We start from the raw sequence: 20,386 nt of genomic DNA on the forward strand, positions 1-20,386 counted from the left end.
AGATGATCTATAAACGTCAAAATTTGTCGTCTAGTGGGGAAAATTTGTCATCAATTGAAGAAAAAGCAAAATGATTTCTATTAAAAATCAAAAATAGTGGATAAAATATTTCCAAAAGTGATTAGAAAACAAATGTGACTAATTTGACAGAAGAAGTGCATATAGATAAAATAGTGTAACGACATTTTGCAACGAATAATTGGCCAGATAAGATTATCTAGGTGGGGCCCCCAAAAGTGTGTAATATCAATTGTGGTCCAGACAGCATATAAGTAGTGGGGTAAATATGGCACGACCCATTTATCCCAATCAGCAAAAAATTGCTGAAAAACTAATTATTCTAAACGATCGTGGTTTGGGTATATTAACAAGAGTCTATAACATCAAGAAGGCATGTGGAGATACAAAATCTAAGCCCGGTTTCCTATCGGAGAAATCATTGGAATCATCAATAAAATTCATTGTAAAACGTTTCCCTAATATCGATGTTAAAGGCCTCAATGCCATAGTAAACATCAAAGCTGAGATAATAAAATCTTTGTCGTTGTACTATCATACATTTGTGGATTTGTTGGATTTTAAGGATAATGTGTGCGAGCTACTCACCACCATGGATGCGTGCCAAATACACCTGGACATAACATTGAATTTTGAATTGACCAAGAACTATTTGGATTTGGTGGTAACATATGTTTCTCTTATGATACTCTTGTCTCGTGTAGAGGATCGCAAAGCTGTATTGGGTCTATACAATGCCGCTTTTGAATTGCAAAATAATGCCTCGGATGCAGGCTTTCCTCGCTTGGGTCAAATGATTCTAGACTATGAGGTACCATTGAAAAAGCTCTCTGAAGAATTTATACCACATCAACGTTTGTTGACAAATGCCTTGCGTTCCCTTACCACCATATATCCCTTGCGTAATTTGCCTGCTGATAAGTGGCGCGAAATGCAAAAATTGAGTTTGGTAGGCAATCCTGCAATACTCTTAAAGGCAGTGCGCACTGACACCATGTCCTGTGAATATCTATCATTGGAGGCCATGGATAGATGGATAATTTTTGGTTTGCTATTAAATCATCCAATGTTGGGTCAATATCCAGAAGTGAATAAGATATGGCTATCGGCTTTGGAGTCTAGCTGGGTTGTAGCTTTGTTCCGTGATGAGGTCTTGCAGATACATCAATATATACAAACTTTCTTCGATGGTATTAAGGGCTATAATAAACGTATCAGTGAGGTAAAGGAGGCCTATTCCTGTGCTGTTCAAAAGGCCGCCCTTATGCATCGTGAACGTAGAAAATTTTTGCGCACCGCTTTGAAAGAATTGGCATTGATAATGACCGATCAGCCTGGCCTGTTGGGTCCCAAGGCTATATTCATATTTATTGGCTTGTGTTTGGCCAGAGATGAGATATTATGGCTACTGAGGCATAATGACAATCCGCCTCTTTTAAAGAATAAAGGTTTGATATAAATTTCCCAAATTATAGAGGTATATTCATCTCCTACCAATTGCAGGCAAAAGCAACGAAGATCTTGTGGATCGTCAATTACCCGAGTTGTTGTTCCATATGGAAGAATTACGTGCCTTGGTTCGCAAATACAGTCAGGTGATGCAACGCTACTATGTGCAATATCTTTCCGGTTTCGATTCTACAGATCTTAATATACGCATGCAAAGCTTACAAATGTGTCCCGAAGATGAGAGTGTAATTTTCTCATCGCTCTACAATACCGCTTCAAGTTTGACAGTGAAACAGGTGGAGGATAATGAATTGTTCGATTTTAGAGCTTTCCGTTTGGATTGGTTCCGTTTGCAAACATACATGAGTGTGGGCAAGGCAGTACTGCGCATTCAAGAGCATGTGGAATTGGCTCGCCTACTAGACTCGATGGTTTTCCATACCCGTGTGGTGGACAATTTGGATGAGATTTTGGTGGAGACTTCCGATTTAAGTATTTTCTGTTTCTATAGCAAAATGTTCGATGATCAATTCCATATGTGCTTGGAGTTTCCGGCACAGAATCGCTATATCATAGCATTCCCCTTAATTTGTAGCCACTTCCAAAATTGCACACATGAAATGTGTCCCGAAGAGCGTCATCATATCCGGGAACGATCACTAAGTGTGGTCAATATATTTCTTGAGGAAATGGCCAAAGAGGCTAAGAATATTATTACGACCATATGCGATGAACAGTGTACCATGGCTGATGCTTTGCTGCCAAAACATTGTGCTAAAATCTTATCGGTACAATCGGCCCGGAAAAAGAAAGACAAATCCAAGAAACAATTCGATGATATTCGCAAACCTGGCGATGAATCATATCGCAAGACCCGCGAGGATTTGACCACCATGGATAAACTGCATATGGCTTTAACGGAATTGTGTTACGCCATCAACTATTGTGCTACGGTCAATGTGTGGGAATTTGCCTTTGCCCCTCGAGAATATCTATGTCAAAATCTGGAGCATCGTTTCTCACGTGATTTGGTGGGTATGGTGATGTTCAATCCAGATACCATGGAAATAGCAAAGCCCTCAGAGCTTTTGGCTTCCGTGCGAGCATATATGAATGTTTTGCAAACGGTGGAAAATTATGTACACATTGATATGACCAGAGTTTTCAATAATTGTCTCTTGCAACAGACACAGGCTTTGGATTCACATGGTGAGAAGACCATAGCGGCGTTGTATAATACATGGTAGGGTGTGTGTCATTTTAAAGGATTAACCATAAGCTTATTGTGTTTTTTTTCTTTTAGGTATAGTGAAGTTCTTTTGCGACGTGTATCGGCCGGTAATATTGTCTTCAGCAACAACCAAAAAGCTTTTGTTCCCATATCACCCGAAGGTTGGGTCCCCTTCAATCCCCAAGAGTTTTCCGATCTTAATGAATTACGGGCTTTGGCTGAGTTGGTGGGTCCCTATGGTATAAAATCTTTAAATGAAACTCTTATGTGGCACATAGCCAATCAAGTACAAGAACTTAAATCCCTGGTGGGAGTAAACAAAGAAGTTCTTATTACGCTACGCACAAGTTTCGATAAACCCGAAGTAATGAAAGGACAATTCAAGAATCTACAAGATGTAGATCGTGTTCTACAACGTATGACAATTATTGGTGTAATTTTATGCTTCCGCAATTTAGTGCATGAGGCATTGGTGGATGTTTTGGAGAAACGTATACCATTCCTATTGAGTTCGGTGAAAGATTTCCAAGAACATTTACCTGGGGGTGATCAAATACGGGTGGCTTCTGAAATGGCAGCATCAGCCGGTTTAATGTGTAAAGTTGATCCCACACTGGCTGCCACATTGAAATCGAAAAAACCCGAATTCGATGAAGGTGAACATTTGATTGCCTGTTTACTAATGGTCTTTGTGGCCGTGTCAATACCCAAATTAGCACGAAATGATAGTTCATTTTATCGTGCTTCCATCGATGGTCATTCCAACAATACCCATTGCATGTCTGTGGCCATAAATAATATATTTGGAGCTCTCTTTACCATATGCGGTCAAAATGATATTGAAGATCGTATGAAGGAATTTTTGGCTTTGGCCTCGTCATCATTGTTACGCTTGGGGCAAGAATCGGATCGTGATGCCACACGTAATCGTGAATCAATTTATTTGTTATTGGATGAAATTGTTAAACAATCACCTTTCTTGACAATGGATTTGCTGGAATCTTGCTTCCCCTATGTATTAATACGTAATGCCTATCATGCCGTTTACAAACAGGAACAAATAGGTCTCTAAATGAGTGGCAAGCAGAAGGACAGGATATTTCCCAAAACACAAAAAAATACAATAGGTTTAATAGACATTTTATCTTTTGTAAGTTGCTTACGTATATGCTGTAGTTATTAGTATTATATTGAGTGGTACCATCATGCATTTCGGGTAAAATGCAGGATTCCCTTATTGGAGGTTGGAGAAGTAAAGAGAAACTAAATAAAATGCTTTCTAATCATACGAAAATTTATAAGGAAATGTTAGAAAGTGGTTTTAAGAATTTTTGGAACAAATGATTTTTTTGTTAATTATTGGATTAATGTCCAGTTATGTGGTGAACGATTTTTGGATGATTGTTTCCATTTGTTATTCAAAGTCAGCTAATGGATATCGGATATCAAGGTCCATTCAGGAAAATTCCTGAATGAGCCCAAACGATGATTTTAAAAATCTTAACAAATCGTTTAAATGGGCGAACTTAAAAACTGGAAAATCGATTTTTTCACCAATGGACTTTGTGAAAAAAAATCCGAAAAGTTGAAGTTGTTTGATTGTAATCTTCAAAATACACTTTTGAGATTTTTTGAAAAGCGAGTCGAATCGACTTTTTATTGTGATCAAAAATTCGACTAAGCGAACTTTATCGAAAATTTTCGGACTATATGAAAAAAAGCCGAAAAGTTGAAGTTGTCTGTTCAAAATCCCCTTTTGATTTTTTGAAAATAGAGTCGATCGACTTTTTATAGCGATCAAAAATTGGACTAATCGAATTTTATCGTAATTTTTAGATTTTTCGGATTTTATGAAAAAAACCGAAAAGTTGAAGTTGTCTTTTTGTAATCTTCAAAATCCATGTTTGATTTTTTTTGAAAAGCGAGTCGAATCAACTTTTTATAGTGATCAAAAATTGGACTAAACAAACTTATGGAAAAGTCGCTCCTTTTATGCCAATAATTAATCAGAAAGTCGTACTAAGTTGGACGACTTTTCCAATTATAACTAAAGTTGAAAATTGATTTTTTCACTAATCGACTTTTTGTAAAAAAAGCAAGAAATTTCCATCTAATATTTCAACCAATATTTTCCTATATAATCATCAAATTTAGTTTCCTAAAGCTATAGGATCTTTACGCCTGTCCAATCTTCTCTCAGTAGTATAGAACGATATTGAAAACGAGCAAACGAAATATACAATAAAACATTCTTTTTGTTATTTTTTTTTCTTTAGTAATAGGCCTTTTATTCTTCTCTATTAACACTAATTCATATTTATATATATATATACACATTTAAGTATATAATTCTATATAAAAAAAGTATTAAAAATAATCGTCTATCTTTTTAAGTAGAAAAGTAAAACAACTATTTTCAATACACACAAATAAATATCCAAGTAAAAGAACACATATTGAACAACCATCATTACCATTGGACAAAAAAAGAAAATCATGTTTTTTTATAAAAAAAAGAAAAATCTTTACTATATATTAATAAACAAAAAAAAAATAAATAAATTAAAATGTTGCAATTTACTATAAATATTAAATCTAAAAAGGATATAAAAGAGGTATACCGAAATGGGAGCAACCAAATTATGAAGAAAAATAAAAAAGTGGCTTGTGAAATTATGATTCCAAATATTTATGGCTTTCTAAAGAAACTACCAAAATCCAAAAAACATCGGAGAGTCATAATAAATGCATTTCTTAAATATTATTTTTCGTGGGATTACCCTTAGTTTTATACATATCTTGTATATCCGCTCCGAAGAACATAATGTTAGGTGGTGTTTTTCTATAGAAAAGCCAAAAATGTATTTGATTCGAGTTCTTACATAAATAACAAAAAAAAAAAACACTACTAACTAATGACTTTATGCGTTTTGTTAACTGTTTTTCCTCAATATTATTGCTTAGTTTTTTTTTCTTTTCCATTATAACTCATCCTTCAAATGGTGTTGTGTTAATTTCATGTTTTATTGAAATAGGATTGATAAATGATACCTAAAGACGAACTGGCGAAAAGGGTGAAATAACTCCACCAGGCAGCAAAACCAAGGAAGCCTTTATACACTTCGGTTGTAAATACCTGTAAATAAAAAAAAAAAAAAATAAACAAGAAGCATATATACTCAAGAAAGTATTCAAATTTTCTATAGAAATAAAATTTTTATAAAATTTTCTATAGAAATAAACTTTTGACAAAAGTTTCTATAAACACAAGTAAGAAAAGTCTAAAGTCAGGCGGGGCCGACTATATTATACCCTGCACCACTTTGTAGATCTAAATTTTCGATACCATATCACATCCGTATTGGGGGCTATATATAAAGGTTTGCCCCAAATACATACATTTAAATATCACTCGATCTGGACAGAATTTGATAGACTTTTACAAAATCTATAGACTCAAAATTTAAGTCGGCTAATGCACTAGGGTGGAACACAATGTTAGTAAAAAAATATGGGAAGCATTTAAATCTGAAGCAATTTTAAGGAAACTTCGCAAAAGTTTATTTATGATTTATCGCTCGATATATATGTATTAGAAGTTTAGGAAAATTAGAGTCATTTTTACAACTTTTCGACTAAGCAGTGGCGATTTAACAAGGAAAATGTTGGTATTTTGACCATTTTTGTCGAAATCAGAAAAACATATATATAGGAGCTATATCTAAATCTGAACCGATTTCAACCAAATTTGACACGCATAGCTACAATGCTAATTCTACTCCCTGTGTACAATTTCAACTAAATCGGAGTTAAAATTGACCTCTGTGGTCATATGAGTGTAAATCGGGCGAAAGCTATATATGGAAGATGGGAGCCACCGTGGTGCAATGGTTAGCATGCCCGCCTTGCATACACAAGGTCGTGGGTTCGATTCCTGCTACGACCGAACACCAAGAAATTTTTCAGCGGTGGATTATCCCACCTCAGTAATGCTGGTGACATTTCTGAGGGTTTAAAAGCTTCTCTAAGTGGTTTCACTGGAATGTGGAACGCCGTTCGGACTCGGCTATAAAAAGGAGGTCCCTTGTCATTGAGCTTAACATGGAATCGGGCAGCACTCAGTGATAAGAGAGAAGTTCACCACTGTGGTATCACAATGGACTGAATAGTCTAAGTGAGCCTGATACATCGGGCTGCCACATAACCTAACCTAACCTAACCTATATATGGAAGATATATCTAAATCTGAACCGATTTCAACCAAATTTGGCACGCATAGCTACAATGCAAATTCTACTCCCTGTGCAAAATTTCAACTAAATCGGAGTTAAAAATTGGCCTCTGTGGTCATATAAGTGTAAATCGGGCGAAAGTTATATATGGGAGCTATATCTAAATCTGAACCGATTTCAACCAAATTTGGCACACTTGACTATAGTAGTAACTGTTCTTCTTGTGCAAAATTTTAAAAAAATTAGGGTAAAACTCTGGCTTCTGGGGCCATACATGTCCATATCGGGCGAAATATATATATGGGAGCTATATCTAAATCTGAACCTATTTCTTCCTAAATCAATAGGGTTCTATTCTGAGCCAAAACACATACTTGTGCCAAATTTGAAGTCGATTGAACTAAAACTGCGACCTAGACTTTGAATCCAAAAATGTGTTCACGGACAGACGGACATGGCTATATAGACTCGGGAGCCCAGCCTGAGCATTTTTGCCAAAGACACCATGTGTCTATCTCGTCTCTTTCTGGATGTTGCAAACATATGCACTAACTTATAATACCCTGTTCCACAGTGTGGCGCAGGGTATAATAAAATATTGACAAAATTTTCTATAGAAATAAAATTTTGACAAAAGTTTTTATGGAAATAAAATTTTGACAAAATTTTCTATAGAAATAAAATTTTGAAAAAAAATCTATAGAAATAAAATTTTGAAAAAAAATCTATAGAAATAAAATTTTGTCAAAAATTTCCAAAGAAATAAAATGTTGACAAAATTTTCCAACAAAACTAAATTTCGACAAAATTTTCTTAGAAAAAAAATGACAAAATTTTGTATATAGATGTTTAAAAAATTTTCTATAGAAAAAAAATTTTCATAAATTTTTCTTTAGAAATAAAATTTTGACAAAATTTTCTATGGAAATAAAAATTTTCTATAGTAATAAAATTTTGAAAAAAAATTGATAGTAATAAAATTTGGAAAGAAATTTTCTGTAGAAATAAAATTTTGAAAAAAATGTCGGTGTGCCTTCCGTTTGTTATCATGTAGTTGTATAGTTCGCTCAACAGGTTAATTTTGTGTATCGAGCAGTGTTGCGAGGTTGGGGGTTTTCTTCAAATTTAGGGGTTTTTTACACGTTTAGGGGGATTTTTGGGGGTAAAAAATTATTTTAGACCCTATAAAGTGGAGCAATTCTCAACAAAATTTGGAACAATTCTGGCATGAATTTTGAAAAAAAAAATGAGGGAAGTCAACCCATGTTCTTAAATACAAGCAAGTAAGCAATGACATTCTGTTTTAAACGCATCTGTTGAAGGGGCATTTTTAATATTTGATACAATTAAAAACATTTGATACAATTAAAAACAAAAAACACGCCTACAATTTTGGCGAATAATGTATATATTTACTGAACTTTAATTTTTGTTTATTTTTTATTTCTATTATTTGTACTTTATAAGCCATTGTTTTAATTAATTTGATTGGAAAGATTTATACATTGAATTATATTGTTTTGTCTGCTCTTTATATTGATATACATTTTGTATTATTATACCCATAGAAAAATTACTTTCCTCAGGAACGAAATTTTAGACAAATAAACCCGAATATATGAAAAGTGGTATAATGATGTTATCTACTGATTTTTATTTACTTCAAAAGAAATTTTGTTCTTCAGAAAAAAAAATTTCAGTATATATATATATATATATATATATATATATATATATATATATATATATATATATATATATATATATATATATATATATATATATATATATATATATATATATATATATATATATATATATATATATATATATATTATATATATATATATATATATATATATATATATATATATATATATATATATATATATGTATATATATATATATATATATATATATATATATATATATATATATATATATATATATATATATATATATATATATATATATATATATATATTATATATATATATATATATATATATATATATATATATATATATATATATATATATATATATATTAAATTAAATTTGTAAAGTGTATCACTGCAGGATTTTTTAAAGAAATTTGGGACACCTTTTTGACTTATTAAAATTCTTAAATTTTTGGGGGTTTTTGAAAAAAGTCTTGACCAATTTAGGGGCTTTTTTCTTAAGATTTGGGGGGAAGAATCAAAAATCACCTGGCAACACTGGTATCGAGTAAAGAAACAAGTAGTTCGGTTTTTGCTTTCGTACTGCGCTGTCGTTTGTTCGTTTATTCTCATTTTCGTGTTTTATGGAGTTGTATGTAATAGTGCAAAAAATCCAATTTCGTTGAAAAGGAATTAAAAAAGTGAACAAAATTATTTTCTGATTTATTTGAAAAAAAAAATCGGTTCATTCTGTCTAATAGTAATTATTCGTATTAGATTAACCATATGTACATACATATGTTTTTTTTTTTTTTTGCAAATGACTTAGTGTATGTGCAAGTTTACAGTTGTTTGTCTTTTTCTCTCCACAAAGAAATAAAGTTCCCGCCAAAATTGTGGATTCCGACTCTCACCTTTATTAGGCCTGCCAACACATTGACATCTTAATTTGGAGCATTGAATATTGAATACAGAGAGACCTCTCTCCCTACAAATTAAAACTAAGTGAGTTTCCGTTTCTATCCATTTGAGTTGAAAGTGAATTATATCCGCTTCCTCTCTTTAACCAACCGTTTAATTTTGTACATTCAGTCAAGAAACCAGTAGTTCGGTGTTTACTTTCGTGCAGTGCAGACGGTTGTTGGGTTACTCTCATTTTCGATTAGGTGTTTTGTGCTCTATGGATTTGCAAATTATATACAAGTGTGCAAAAAAAAAAATCCAAATTCGTTGGAAAGAAATTAAGAAAACTTTTCTACTTTAAGGTGGGTATTAAGTTCGAGTTTAGCCGCTAAAATCGCCATTTTTTTCACGATTACTTTTCTTTAATAATACTTTTTAAGGAATACAAACTTTGTGAAAACTTGCTTTGGGCTATTCCCCATCAAGTTATAATAAAATATGCAACAAATATGTATAATTTTATGTCTGTTTTTACTGATTTAGTTTTCACTTTAGTGAAAAAACTCGAACTTAATACCCACCTTTATTTGCAAAACGAAATACGGTTCATTCTGTGTAGTAGCAAAATTGTGTTCTCTTGGGTGTGCGCGAATCTCTTTTTGTTGCAAATGGCTTAGTGTATGTGCAAGCTTACGGTTGTTACTCTTGCTGTCTCTCTCTCTCTCCGCTGTCATACCCACAAACTAAAACTAAGTCAGTTTCCGTTTCTATCCATTTGCGTTGAATGTGAGTTATATCCGCGTCCTCTCTCTCTACTAAATAGCTTATTGCATATCTACATGAGAAATTCAATGTTTACGTGTTAATGTATTTTGCGCTGAATTTGTATGCGTTGTGTGTTGTGATTTATTAATGTGCATTATAATGAGATTAACCATTTATACGAAGCAAAATCGGGGTTTCACTCTTGTACATTGCCGTCGTCGTTGTTTTTTACTTTGCAAATAAATTAAAACTTATTTGCAAAGTAGAACTCTACTGAAGCGTGCATAAATTTTGTATTAAAATGTGGAAAAAATGGTGGATAATATCTATCAATTGGTGGAAGCTCTTGGAGTTTTTATATTGCAATAATTTTAAAGTTGACCACTTTCTGGACTATAATCAAAGGTATGTTTGCTCTTTAATTTATTTACTGGTTTTTGTTAGTAGACCTGTTCATTATTCCTAGTAGTATTACGAACCATTTTTACAAACCAAATACCCACCTGAGCAAAATGTTCGATGTTGTAGTCGATAAATCAATAAAATAAAAAAATACATAAACATTTGAAAAAAAAATCTATGGAATTCTATAGAAATAATTTTTTTTAGCAAATTTTCTATAGAAATAAAATTTTCATAAAATTTTCTATAGAAATAAATTGTTGACAAAATTTTCTATAGAAATAAAATGTTGACAAAATTTTCTATAGAAATAAAATTTTGACAAAATTTTCTATAGAAATAAAATTTTGACAAAATTTTCTCTAGAAATAAAATGTTTGACAAAATTTTCTACAGAAATAAAATTTTAACAAAATTGTCTATAGAAATTAAATTTTTGAGAAAATTTTCAAAAGAAATTAAATTTCTGAGAAAAATTTCTATAGAAATAAAATTTGGACAAAATTTTCTATAAAAATAAAATTTTGATAAAATTTTCTATAGAAATAAAATTTGGACAAAATTTTCTATAGAAATAAAATTTTTGAGAAAATTTTCTATAGAATTAAAATTTTTGAGAAAATTTTCTATAGAAATAAAAGTTTGATTAAATTTTCTATAGAAATAAAATGTTGACAAAATTTTCTATAGAAATAAATTGTTGACAAAATTTTCTATAGAAATAAAATGTTGACAAAATTTTCTATAGAAATAAAATTTTGACAAAATTTTCTATAGAAATAAAATTTTGACAAAATTTTCTCTAGAAATAAAATGTTTGACAAAATTTTCTCTAGAAATAAAATGTTTGACAAAATTTTCTACAGAAATAAAATTTTAACAAAATTGTCTATAGAAATTAAATTTTTGAGAAAATTTTCAAAAGAAATTAAATTTCTGAGAAAAATTTCTATAGAAATAAAATTTGGACAAAATTTTCTATAAAAATAAAATTTTGATAAAATTTTCTATAGAAATAAAATTTGGACAAAATTTTCTATAGAAATAAAATTTTTGAGAAAATTTTCTATAGAATTAAAATTTTTGAGAAAATTTTCTATAGAAATAAAAGTTTGACAAAATTTTCTATAGAAATAAAATGTTCACAAAATTTTCTATAGAAATAAATTGTTGACAAAATTTTCTATAGAAATAAAATGTTGACAAAATTTTCTATAGAAATAAAATTTTGACAAAATTTTCTATAGAAATAAAATTTTGACAAAATTTTCTCTAGAAATAAAATGTTTGACAAAATTTTCTCTAGAAATAAAATGTTTGACAAAATTTTCTACAGAAATAAAATTTTAACAAAATTTTCTATAGAAATTAAATTTTTGAGAAAATTTTCAAAAGAAATTAAATTTCTGAGAAAAATTTCTATAGAAATAAAATTTGGACAAAATTTTCTATAAAAATAAAATTTTGATAAAATTTTCTATAGAAATAAAATTTGGACAAAATTTTCTATAGAAATAAAATTTTTGAGAAAATTTTCTATAGAATTAAAATTTTTGAGAAAATTTTCTATAGAAATAAAAGTTTGACAAAATTTTCTATAGAAATAAAATTTTGACAAAAATTTTCTATAGAAATAAAATATTGAGAAAATTTTCTATAGAAATAAAATATTGATAAAATTTTCTATAGAAATTAAATTTTGACAACATTTTCTATAGAAATAAAATTTAGACAAAATTTTCTATAGAAATAAAATTTTAACAAAATATTCTATAGAAATAAAATTTTGACAAAATTTTCTATAGAAATAAAATTTTGACAAAATTTTCTCTAGAAATAAAATGTTTGACAAAATTTTCTACAGAAATAAAATTTTAACAAAATTGTCTATAGAAATTAAATTTTTGAGAAAATTTTCAAAAGAAATTAAATTTCTGAGAACAATTTCTATAGAAATAAAATTTGGACAAAATTTTCTATAAAAATAAAATTTTGATAAAATTTTCTATAGAAATAAAATTTTGACAAAATTTTCTATAGAAATAAAATTTTTGAGAAAATTTTCTATAGAATTAAAATTTTTGAGAAAATTTTCTATAGAAATAAAAGTTTGAAAAAATTTTCTATAGAAATAAAATTTTTGAGAAAATTTTCTATAGAAGTTATAAAAACAAGCAATTCAAGTAAAGGGATAAACTTACATTTTTCAGGCTAAGAAAAGAGCTGTGCAAATGTTGTGCCGATTCCATAATGTTGAATTCATTTGATGGCTCTTCAGCAGTTAAACTTAAACCAGCACCACTGCTTTCAATAAATTCTTGGACATTATTCGCCGGTAATGTCATAGCTTGGGGTTCCAATTCGGCCGAACACTCATTTTGCAAAACGGTTTCGGTAAAAATCCCAGTCCAACTAAAACCACCCAAACTCTTATACATCAATGTAAGATACAAACACAAAATTATGGGTGCAGCAAATTGTAAAGTAACCACACAGAGATAATAAAATATCGAAGATATCTGCAAAAGGATTTTTTTTTGAGAAAATATTTAATTAAAATGTGAAATTTAAAACAAACCTTCTTTTGATATTCCACATTGGTAATGCGTCCCGCTTCTTTACGTAAGTCCATTATTTTATCATAGGCCAAATTTAAATATGATTGTAAATAGATTGGCATTAAAGCTATTCTCAAAATCACTACCAATATAACCAATATTAGGCGCAAAGTCTCGAAGATGTGAGGTTTCATTCTAAAAGCATTGAAAAACAATATATTGAAAAAAAAAAAATCTACAAGTCAATAATGATCACTTACAAGGGGGCATCCATTCCTTGGAATATGCGCACCGTTAAATAGTCTCTGCTTATAGGTCTAATCCATAGGATTACCAAAATGAATGGCAATACAAAGCTTATGTTCAAAAGAACTTGCTTGATTTTGCTATTCTGGCAGTATTTTAGAGAATCCCAATGCATTTTGGCCATACGAAGACCTGGGAAAGTGAAAAGCGAGCCCAATATACCACAACAAACGGCCATAACAAATTTCACTATGAGTTTGGAAGCAGGTCCACTGTAAAGAAAGAAAAAAAAACGATTTAGTTTTTAATTGTTGTTGAATCTCAATGGGTATGTTAAACTTTCTGGCCTTTAGACATACTGCTTTGAATTTGGATAATAAAGAATTGAGGCAATGCTAGGAGAGTGTTATGTCTAACTAAGATTTCGTTGATTGATTAGTATGACTAAAAATTTCACTTCTCGAATTTATCTAATATTTTTTAAATTTGTATTACACTTTTCTTTTCACCTCACAAAAAACAAATATTTTCACTAAATATAAATGCATTTTATGCCCTCCACCATAGGATGGGCGGTATACTAACTTTGTCATTCCAGAATATATATAAAGTATATATATTCAGGGTCGTGGTGAAATTCTAAATCGATCTAGCCACGATCGTCCGTCCGTCCAAATGTTGAAATCACGCTGACTTCCGAACGAAACAAGCTGTCGACTTGAAACTTGGCATAAGTAGTTGTTATTGATGTAGGTCGGATGGTATTGCAAATGGGCCATATCGGACCACTTTTACGAATAGCCCCCATATAAACCGATCCCCAGATTTGAACTCCGAAGGCTCTTAGAGGAGCAAAACTTATCCGATCCGGTTGAAATTTTGTACGAGGTGTTAGTATATGATCTCTAACAACCATGCAAAATTTGGTCGATATCGATCCGGTTAAAATTAAGTATGTGGTATTAGTATATGGTCTCAAACAACTTTGGTCCATATCAGACCATAATTATATATAGCACCTATATAAACTGATCCCCAAAAACGCACTCGAGCAAAAAATAATCTATCAAAATTTTATTTCTACAGAAAATTTTATCAAATTTTTTTTTTTCTATAGAAAATTTTGTCAATATTTTATTTCTATAGAAAATTTTATCAAATTTTTTTTCTATAGAAAATTTTGTCAAAATTTTATTTCTATAGAAAATTTTGTCAAAATTTTATTTCTATAGAAAATTTTGTCAAAATTTTATTTCTATAGAAAATTTTGTCAAAATTTTATTTCTATAGAAAATTTTGTCAAAATTTTATTTCTATAGAAAATTTTGTCAAAATTTTATTTCTATAGAAAATTTTGTCAAAATTTTATTTCTATAGAAAATTTTGTCAAAATTTTATTTCTATAGAAAATTTTGTCAAAATTTTATTTAAATATTGTCAAAATTGTTAGTATATGGTCTCAAACAACTATGGTCCATATCAGACCATAATTATATATAGCGCCTATATAAACCGATCCACAAAAACACACTCGAGCCAAAAATAATCTATCAAAATTTTATTTCTATAGAAAATTTTGTCAAAATTTTATTTCTATAGAAAATTTTGTCAAAATTTTATTTCTATCGAAAATTTTGTCAAAATTTTATTTCTATAGAAAATTTTGTCAAAATTTTATTTCTATAGAAAATTTTGTCAAAATTTTATTTCTATAGAAAATTTTGTCAAAATTTTATTTCTATAGAAAATTTTGTCAAAATTTTATTTGTATAGAAAATTTTGTCAAAATTTTATTTGTATAGAAAATTTTGTCAAAATTTTATTTCTATAGAAAATTTTGTCAAAATTTTATTTCTATAGAAAATTTTGTCAAAATTTTATTTCTATAGAAAATTTTGTCAAAATTTATTTTGTCAAAATTTTATTTCTATAGAAAATTTTGTCAAAATTTTATTTCTATAGAAAATTTTTTCAAACTTTTATTTCTATAGAAAATTTTGTCAAAATTTTATTTCTATAGAAAATTTTGTCAAGATTTTATTTCTATAGAAAATTTTGTCAAGATTTTATTTCTATAGAAAATTTTGTCAAAATTTTATTTCTATAGAAAATTTTCTCAAAATTTTATTTCTATAGAAAATTTTGTCAAAATTTTATTTCTATAGAAAATTTTGTCAAAATTTTATTTAAATATTGTCAAAATTGTATTTCTATAGTAATTCGATTGTGGATGACAGTCTTTAGTAGAAGTTTTTACGCAATCCATGGTGGAGTGTACATAAGATCCAACCTGGCCCAACTTACGGCAGTATATACTTGTTATTAATTCTTATATACTCACGAAGATTGTAGTCCCTGATCGTTTAGAAATTTCGAAGCACTTGTATTGAAGCTTCTATAGGCATCCTCTAAACCAGTTTCCAAAATACTCTCATCAATAATTAAGACAATCATGGCTATCAAAAGATAAACCAAACATGCCACAATAACCATAGAACGTTCACCAATAGAATCTTGACTTTGGAAATATAAAACCGTAAGACCACATAGCAATTTACTGAAATCACATAAGAAAAAATTAAAATGAATATTATAAGAAACTAGACCATATTATAGATAATATACCACTTACAGGGCAAAAAAGATAACCAATAGACACCATACCATACTTAAGTTAACCTCATTTTTTAATGGAATATAATAGTGATAAACCTGAAAGAAAGAAATTATCAATCAAAATCTTATTGCTGTCTCGTATGCGTTTTCCACACTTACCTCAGATATGACGTAAACAATTCCAGCATAGATACTAAAATCTAACAACCATTGATATTCCGTGTAGTAGCGTAAATGTATGACATCTCTGGCCACCACTGGCGACGTTTCCAATTCAACCTCTATGCTACGTGGTATATGGAATTGACCCTCTTTAGGATTATGTGTGCCATTTTGATGATGACCATATTTCCCTTTACCACCTTTTTGTGGTTTTTCTTTGGGAACACCTGCTTTGGATCTCAATTCATCATCGGTGGGATGTAAATAGCGATAGAGACCGGTTGAACACAATATCCATTTGGCAAATGATAGATGTGAATTGAATTTTTGTATAAAACTAACCACAACCAGTGTGATTACCAATTGAGCTCCTAAGACTGCCTGGAAAATATACAAAACAAGATGATAATTATTTTTTTGCCTGATAATTAATCTTTAATTATTTGTATCAACTATGCGTTTTTCCTTCAAAATATTCCGTTCGTTCATATGAAAAATAAATGTGGGTCAAATTCTATTTTTGGTCTTAATAGCATTCATAAAGGCCACATTTTTCCAAAAACATAAAAAATTTGACAATTATCCCCTTACCATGTTAATGAAAATGAAAACTCTCGGTGGCCCCCTTTCGCCACAACCTTTAAATGCGTTTTTCGATAGTGAGAAGGTTTTTTGATTGAAGACTGATTTAATACATATCTCTCTTCTTAATTTGTGACCCAAGATTTATGTTAATTAAAAACGGAAATGCTTTTTTAACTAAAAAGACGGACGACGACGTTGTATAAAAGATTTTCCTACCCCATCCACGGCAATGGTTGACAGATGTGATCAGCTGTTTTTCGCTCGGCTATAAAAATAGATTTTCAAGCTCGGTGTTGCCAACTAACTTTAAGGACGAAAAACGCTTTTTCTTGTAAAATTTTCCTAATAAAAATACCACACATCAAATTCACAAAAATAATTGTTTTTTCAAAGTGTTTCAACACTATAGAAATAAAATGTTGACAAAATTTTCTATAGAAATAAAATTTTTGCAAAATTTTCTATAGAAATAAAATTTTGACAAAACTTCCTACAGGAATAAAATGTTGACAAAATTTTCTATAGAAATAAAATGTTGGCAAAATTTTCTATAGAAATAAAATTTTGACAAAATTTTCTATAGAAATAAAATTTTGACAAAATTTTCTATAGAAATAAAATTTTGGCAAAATTTTCTATACAAATAAAATTTTGCCAACATTTTCTGTAAAAACAAAATGCAAAATTTTCTATTAAATAAAATATTAAATAAATTTTTTTTGTTTGGTAGTTTTTTGGTAGAATTTTCTCCAAATTTTGGTAGATTTTTTAAAGTTCTGACCATTTATATCTGGGCATAAGCTCGATATAGTATACACAGAAAAAAATTTCACGAAAATTTTTCCAATTAAAATTTTAATTGAATTTTAAAAAATATTCAATTAAAAATTGAATTGATTCAACAAATTTTTTAATTGAAACCAAAATCAATCACAAAAATTAATAGTATCAATTAATTTTTTAATTGGATCAATTAATTTTTTAATTGACCTTCAATTAATTTTTTAATTGATATTATCATTTCTGTGATTGAAGACATTTCAATTAAAAAATTAATTGGATCAATTAATTTCGTGATTGAACCAGAAAAAAAATTTTTTGTGTGTAAGGATCCGTTATTTATTCTTACAAATAGTAAAAAAGCCTAGATACATCTTTATTTTAACAATAACATCTTATTGAGTTTCAGTTTCATCTTGACACCATCCGTCATCATCGGATAAAAATCTTCTTTTTGTTGATGTATTCATATATGGACGTAGTACCCATTCTGTATTAGCTGCTTGAATTTCATCCAATGTGCCCAGCTTAATTTGATACAATTTCAATTGAAATCTTGGTCCAACCTCTTTCATTTCCAATTCCTTATTAACATATTGATATGTATGATGTCTAAATGCTATATAATCATCATGATTGGCAAATGTTATGACACGTTTGGAATCTTCTTTGGGTACGGGAAATAGATGTTTCAATATTGTCATGGTACGTTTTCCAAGTGCTGTTTTAAAATTATGAAAAATTAGATGAGGCTTCTGTTCACTCATGGGACCAATATCGGGTATATCATGCCGCATTACAACACCAGATATATTGAAGAATGTTGTGGGCCCATAAGGTAAATGACAAATCACAAGACTGTCGGGAACACCACGATGCTCATGGACAATAATGAAATCGGTAACGTCGTTCGCACGACAGGCATGTATAAGCTGTTTCAGCTCATATTTACCTCTGTTCATGCGTTGTGCATTGGGAAATATAAGCCGTAGCTCCTTAACAAACATTTTTAGACGGGCCGATGGTTCATGGGAAGTTGTTATCATAATTTTCGGATCCTCGCTGCCAGCATAACGATATTCATCATCAATATTGGGATTTTCTTGGTCTAGAAAAGAGAATTGCAAAAATTAACCCCTAATCCGAATTATGTTCGCATTGTTATTGTAACAATTTCTTACCCAATGAGTACTTGAGTTTTCCTTGCAAAGCAATAGCCTCCTTCTGTATAGCGGGATGTATTATTTTATTGTTTTGTAAACTATTTACCAGCCTTTGTTTTTTCTCATCTATTTTATGACGGCGGGATTCCTTGGCCTTTTCGAAAAGATATTCTCTACGTAGCCTAGCTTGTCTTCGCAACATTTCTGATAGAAAAATTTATAAAACTCTTCGCAAATCACAACAAAATAAAATAAACACAAGAAAGCATGCTTTTTGTGATGACATAAAAAATCGATAATTACTTATCGAAATTCTATAGGAAATAAAGTTGCCAGATTGTATGCCTTAAACCCATTTGTGTTTCGTACTAGTAATGCAGGTTGTCTGATACAATTCAATCGAAATGGGCGGTATGCACCTCTAGCGAAAATTTTCACTACCCATAAGAAATGCATTGTTATATATTTACTAATGAAAATTCTGTGAGGCTTTATTATCGATTTTATACATTTTGCTCCTATAAGAAATACATAGCAAAACTGTGTTATTGGCACGTAAACGAAATTTCCGTTACAGGTGCATACGGGACTATAATAGATAACATTACTGCCGCTAACGCAGTTTTATCATATAAGCCATCGATAACATTGTCAAGATTTTAACGAACTATGAGTGCTTTCGTTTAAAATTTTGATTAAAAAATATAAATCATCGATAACATGGTGCTAACGTAAAATTCGTTAGCAAAAAGTTTATGAATTTCTTGTGGGTAACAAAATTTTCGCTATACGTAAATAACGAGCTTATGACCGGTACAATGTTCAATTTTCGACTTCAAAGCAGATAATAAATACAACTCAACCGTTGCGTATTTTCTTTTTAATCTAGATTTCTACAAGATTTTACAGGACTATGCATATTTTCAATTATAATTTTGAATACTTGAGAAATTATAATAGCGACTCAACATTATTTCTAAAGTCAACATTTTATTTCTATAGAAAATTTGGTCAATAATTTATTTCTATAGGAAAAATTTGTTTATTGTAGACAATTTTGTCAAAATTTTATTTAAATTTAAAATTTGTTTATTGTAGAAAATTTTGTCAAAATTTTATTTCTATAGAAAATTTTGTCAAAATTTTATTTCTATAGAAAATTTTGTCAAAATTTTATTTCTATAGAAAATATAGCCAAAATTGTTTATGGAAATAAAATTTTCTATAGAATTAAAATTTTCTATAAATTTTTCTACTGTGTCTACTAACAACTTTCTTTGGGTGTAGAATATAATAAAATTAGGCATCCTATACTAGAGGTGTGCACGTGAGTAATAGTTTACTCACGCTCACGCACACTCACGACTGAAAAATCATACTCACGCACACTCACGCACGATATTTTTTGGTAGGACTCACGCTCACGCACACTCACGAAAAGAAAATTTGTACTCACGCACGAAAACGTCGTGACTGACGCAAAATACCGTGACTCACGAAAAATATCGTGACTCACGAAAAATATCGTGACTCACGAATAATTTTATGATTAATTTACCTTACCGAAGTGTCTGAAAACATGAGCATTATTAAAATCGAGAGTGTTATTAAACTCT

The 20,386-nt window shown here is 29.7% G+C and overlaps 3 protein-coding genes across 3 annotated transcripts; 1 reads left to right on the forward strand and 2 right to left on the reverse strand.

Annotated features, from left to right (window-relative positions):
• The first annotated feature begins 6 nt into the window (after positions 1–6).
• On the forward strand, positions 7–5,150 carry Hem (Nck associated protein 1 Hem). Its single transcript, XM_075307567.1, has 3 exons — positions 7–1,466; positions 1,522–2,710; positions 2,771–5,150. The coding sequence occupies exons 1-3, from the start codon at positions 287–289 to the stop codon at positions 3,768–3,770; spliced, it is 3,369 nt and encodes a 1,122-aa protein (XP_075163682.1). The 5' UTR covers positions 7–286; the 3' UTR covers positions 3,771–5,150.
• A 330-nt stretch (positions 5,151–5,480) lies between these two features.
• Positions 5,481–17,073, reverse strand: emei (transmembrane protein 161-like emei). The gene is made up of 8 exons (XM_075307569.1): positions 16,834–17,073; positions 16,240–16,623; positions 16,097–16,176; positions 15,806–16,021; positions 13,479–13,736; positions 13,239–13,413; positions 12,862–13,179; positions 5,481–5,834 (listed from the first exon to the last, which is right to left on the reverse strand). Exons 1-8 carry the CDS (start codon positions 16,834–16,836, stop codon positions 5,715–5,717), a joined length of 1,554 nt encoding a protein of 517 aa, XP_075163684.1. The 5' UTR covers positions 16,837–17,073; the 3' UTR covers positions 5,481–5,714.
• An 848-nt stretch (positions 17,074–17,921) lies between these two features.
• Positions 17,922–19,050, reverse strand: LOC142235164 (U3 small nucleolar ribonucleoprotein IMP4). The gene is made up of 2 exons (XM_075306421.1): positions 18,789–19,050; positions 17,922–18,715 (listed from the first exon to the last, which is right to left on the reverse strand). Exons 1-2 carry the CDS (start codon positions 18,970–18,972, stop codon positions 18,003–18,005), a joined length of 897 nt encoding a protein of 298 aa, XP_075162536.1. The 5' UTR covers positions 18,973–19,050; the 3' UTR covers positions 17,922–18,002.
• Positions 19,051–20,386: the final 1,336 nt, after the last annotated feature.

This window comes from Haematobia irritans, chromosome 4 (genome assembly GCF_050003625.1).
Source record: "Haematobia irritans isolate KBUSLIRL chromosome 4, ASM5000362v1, whole genome shotgun sequence".
NCBI lineage: Eukaryota > Metazoa > Arthropoda > Insecta > Diptera > Muscidae > Haematobia > Haematobia irritans.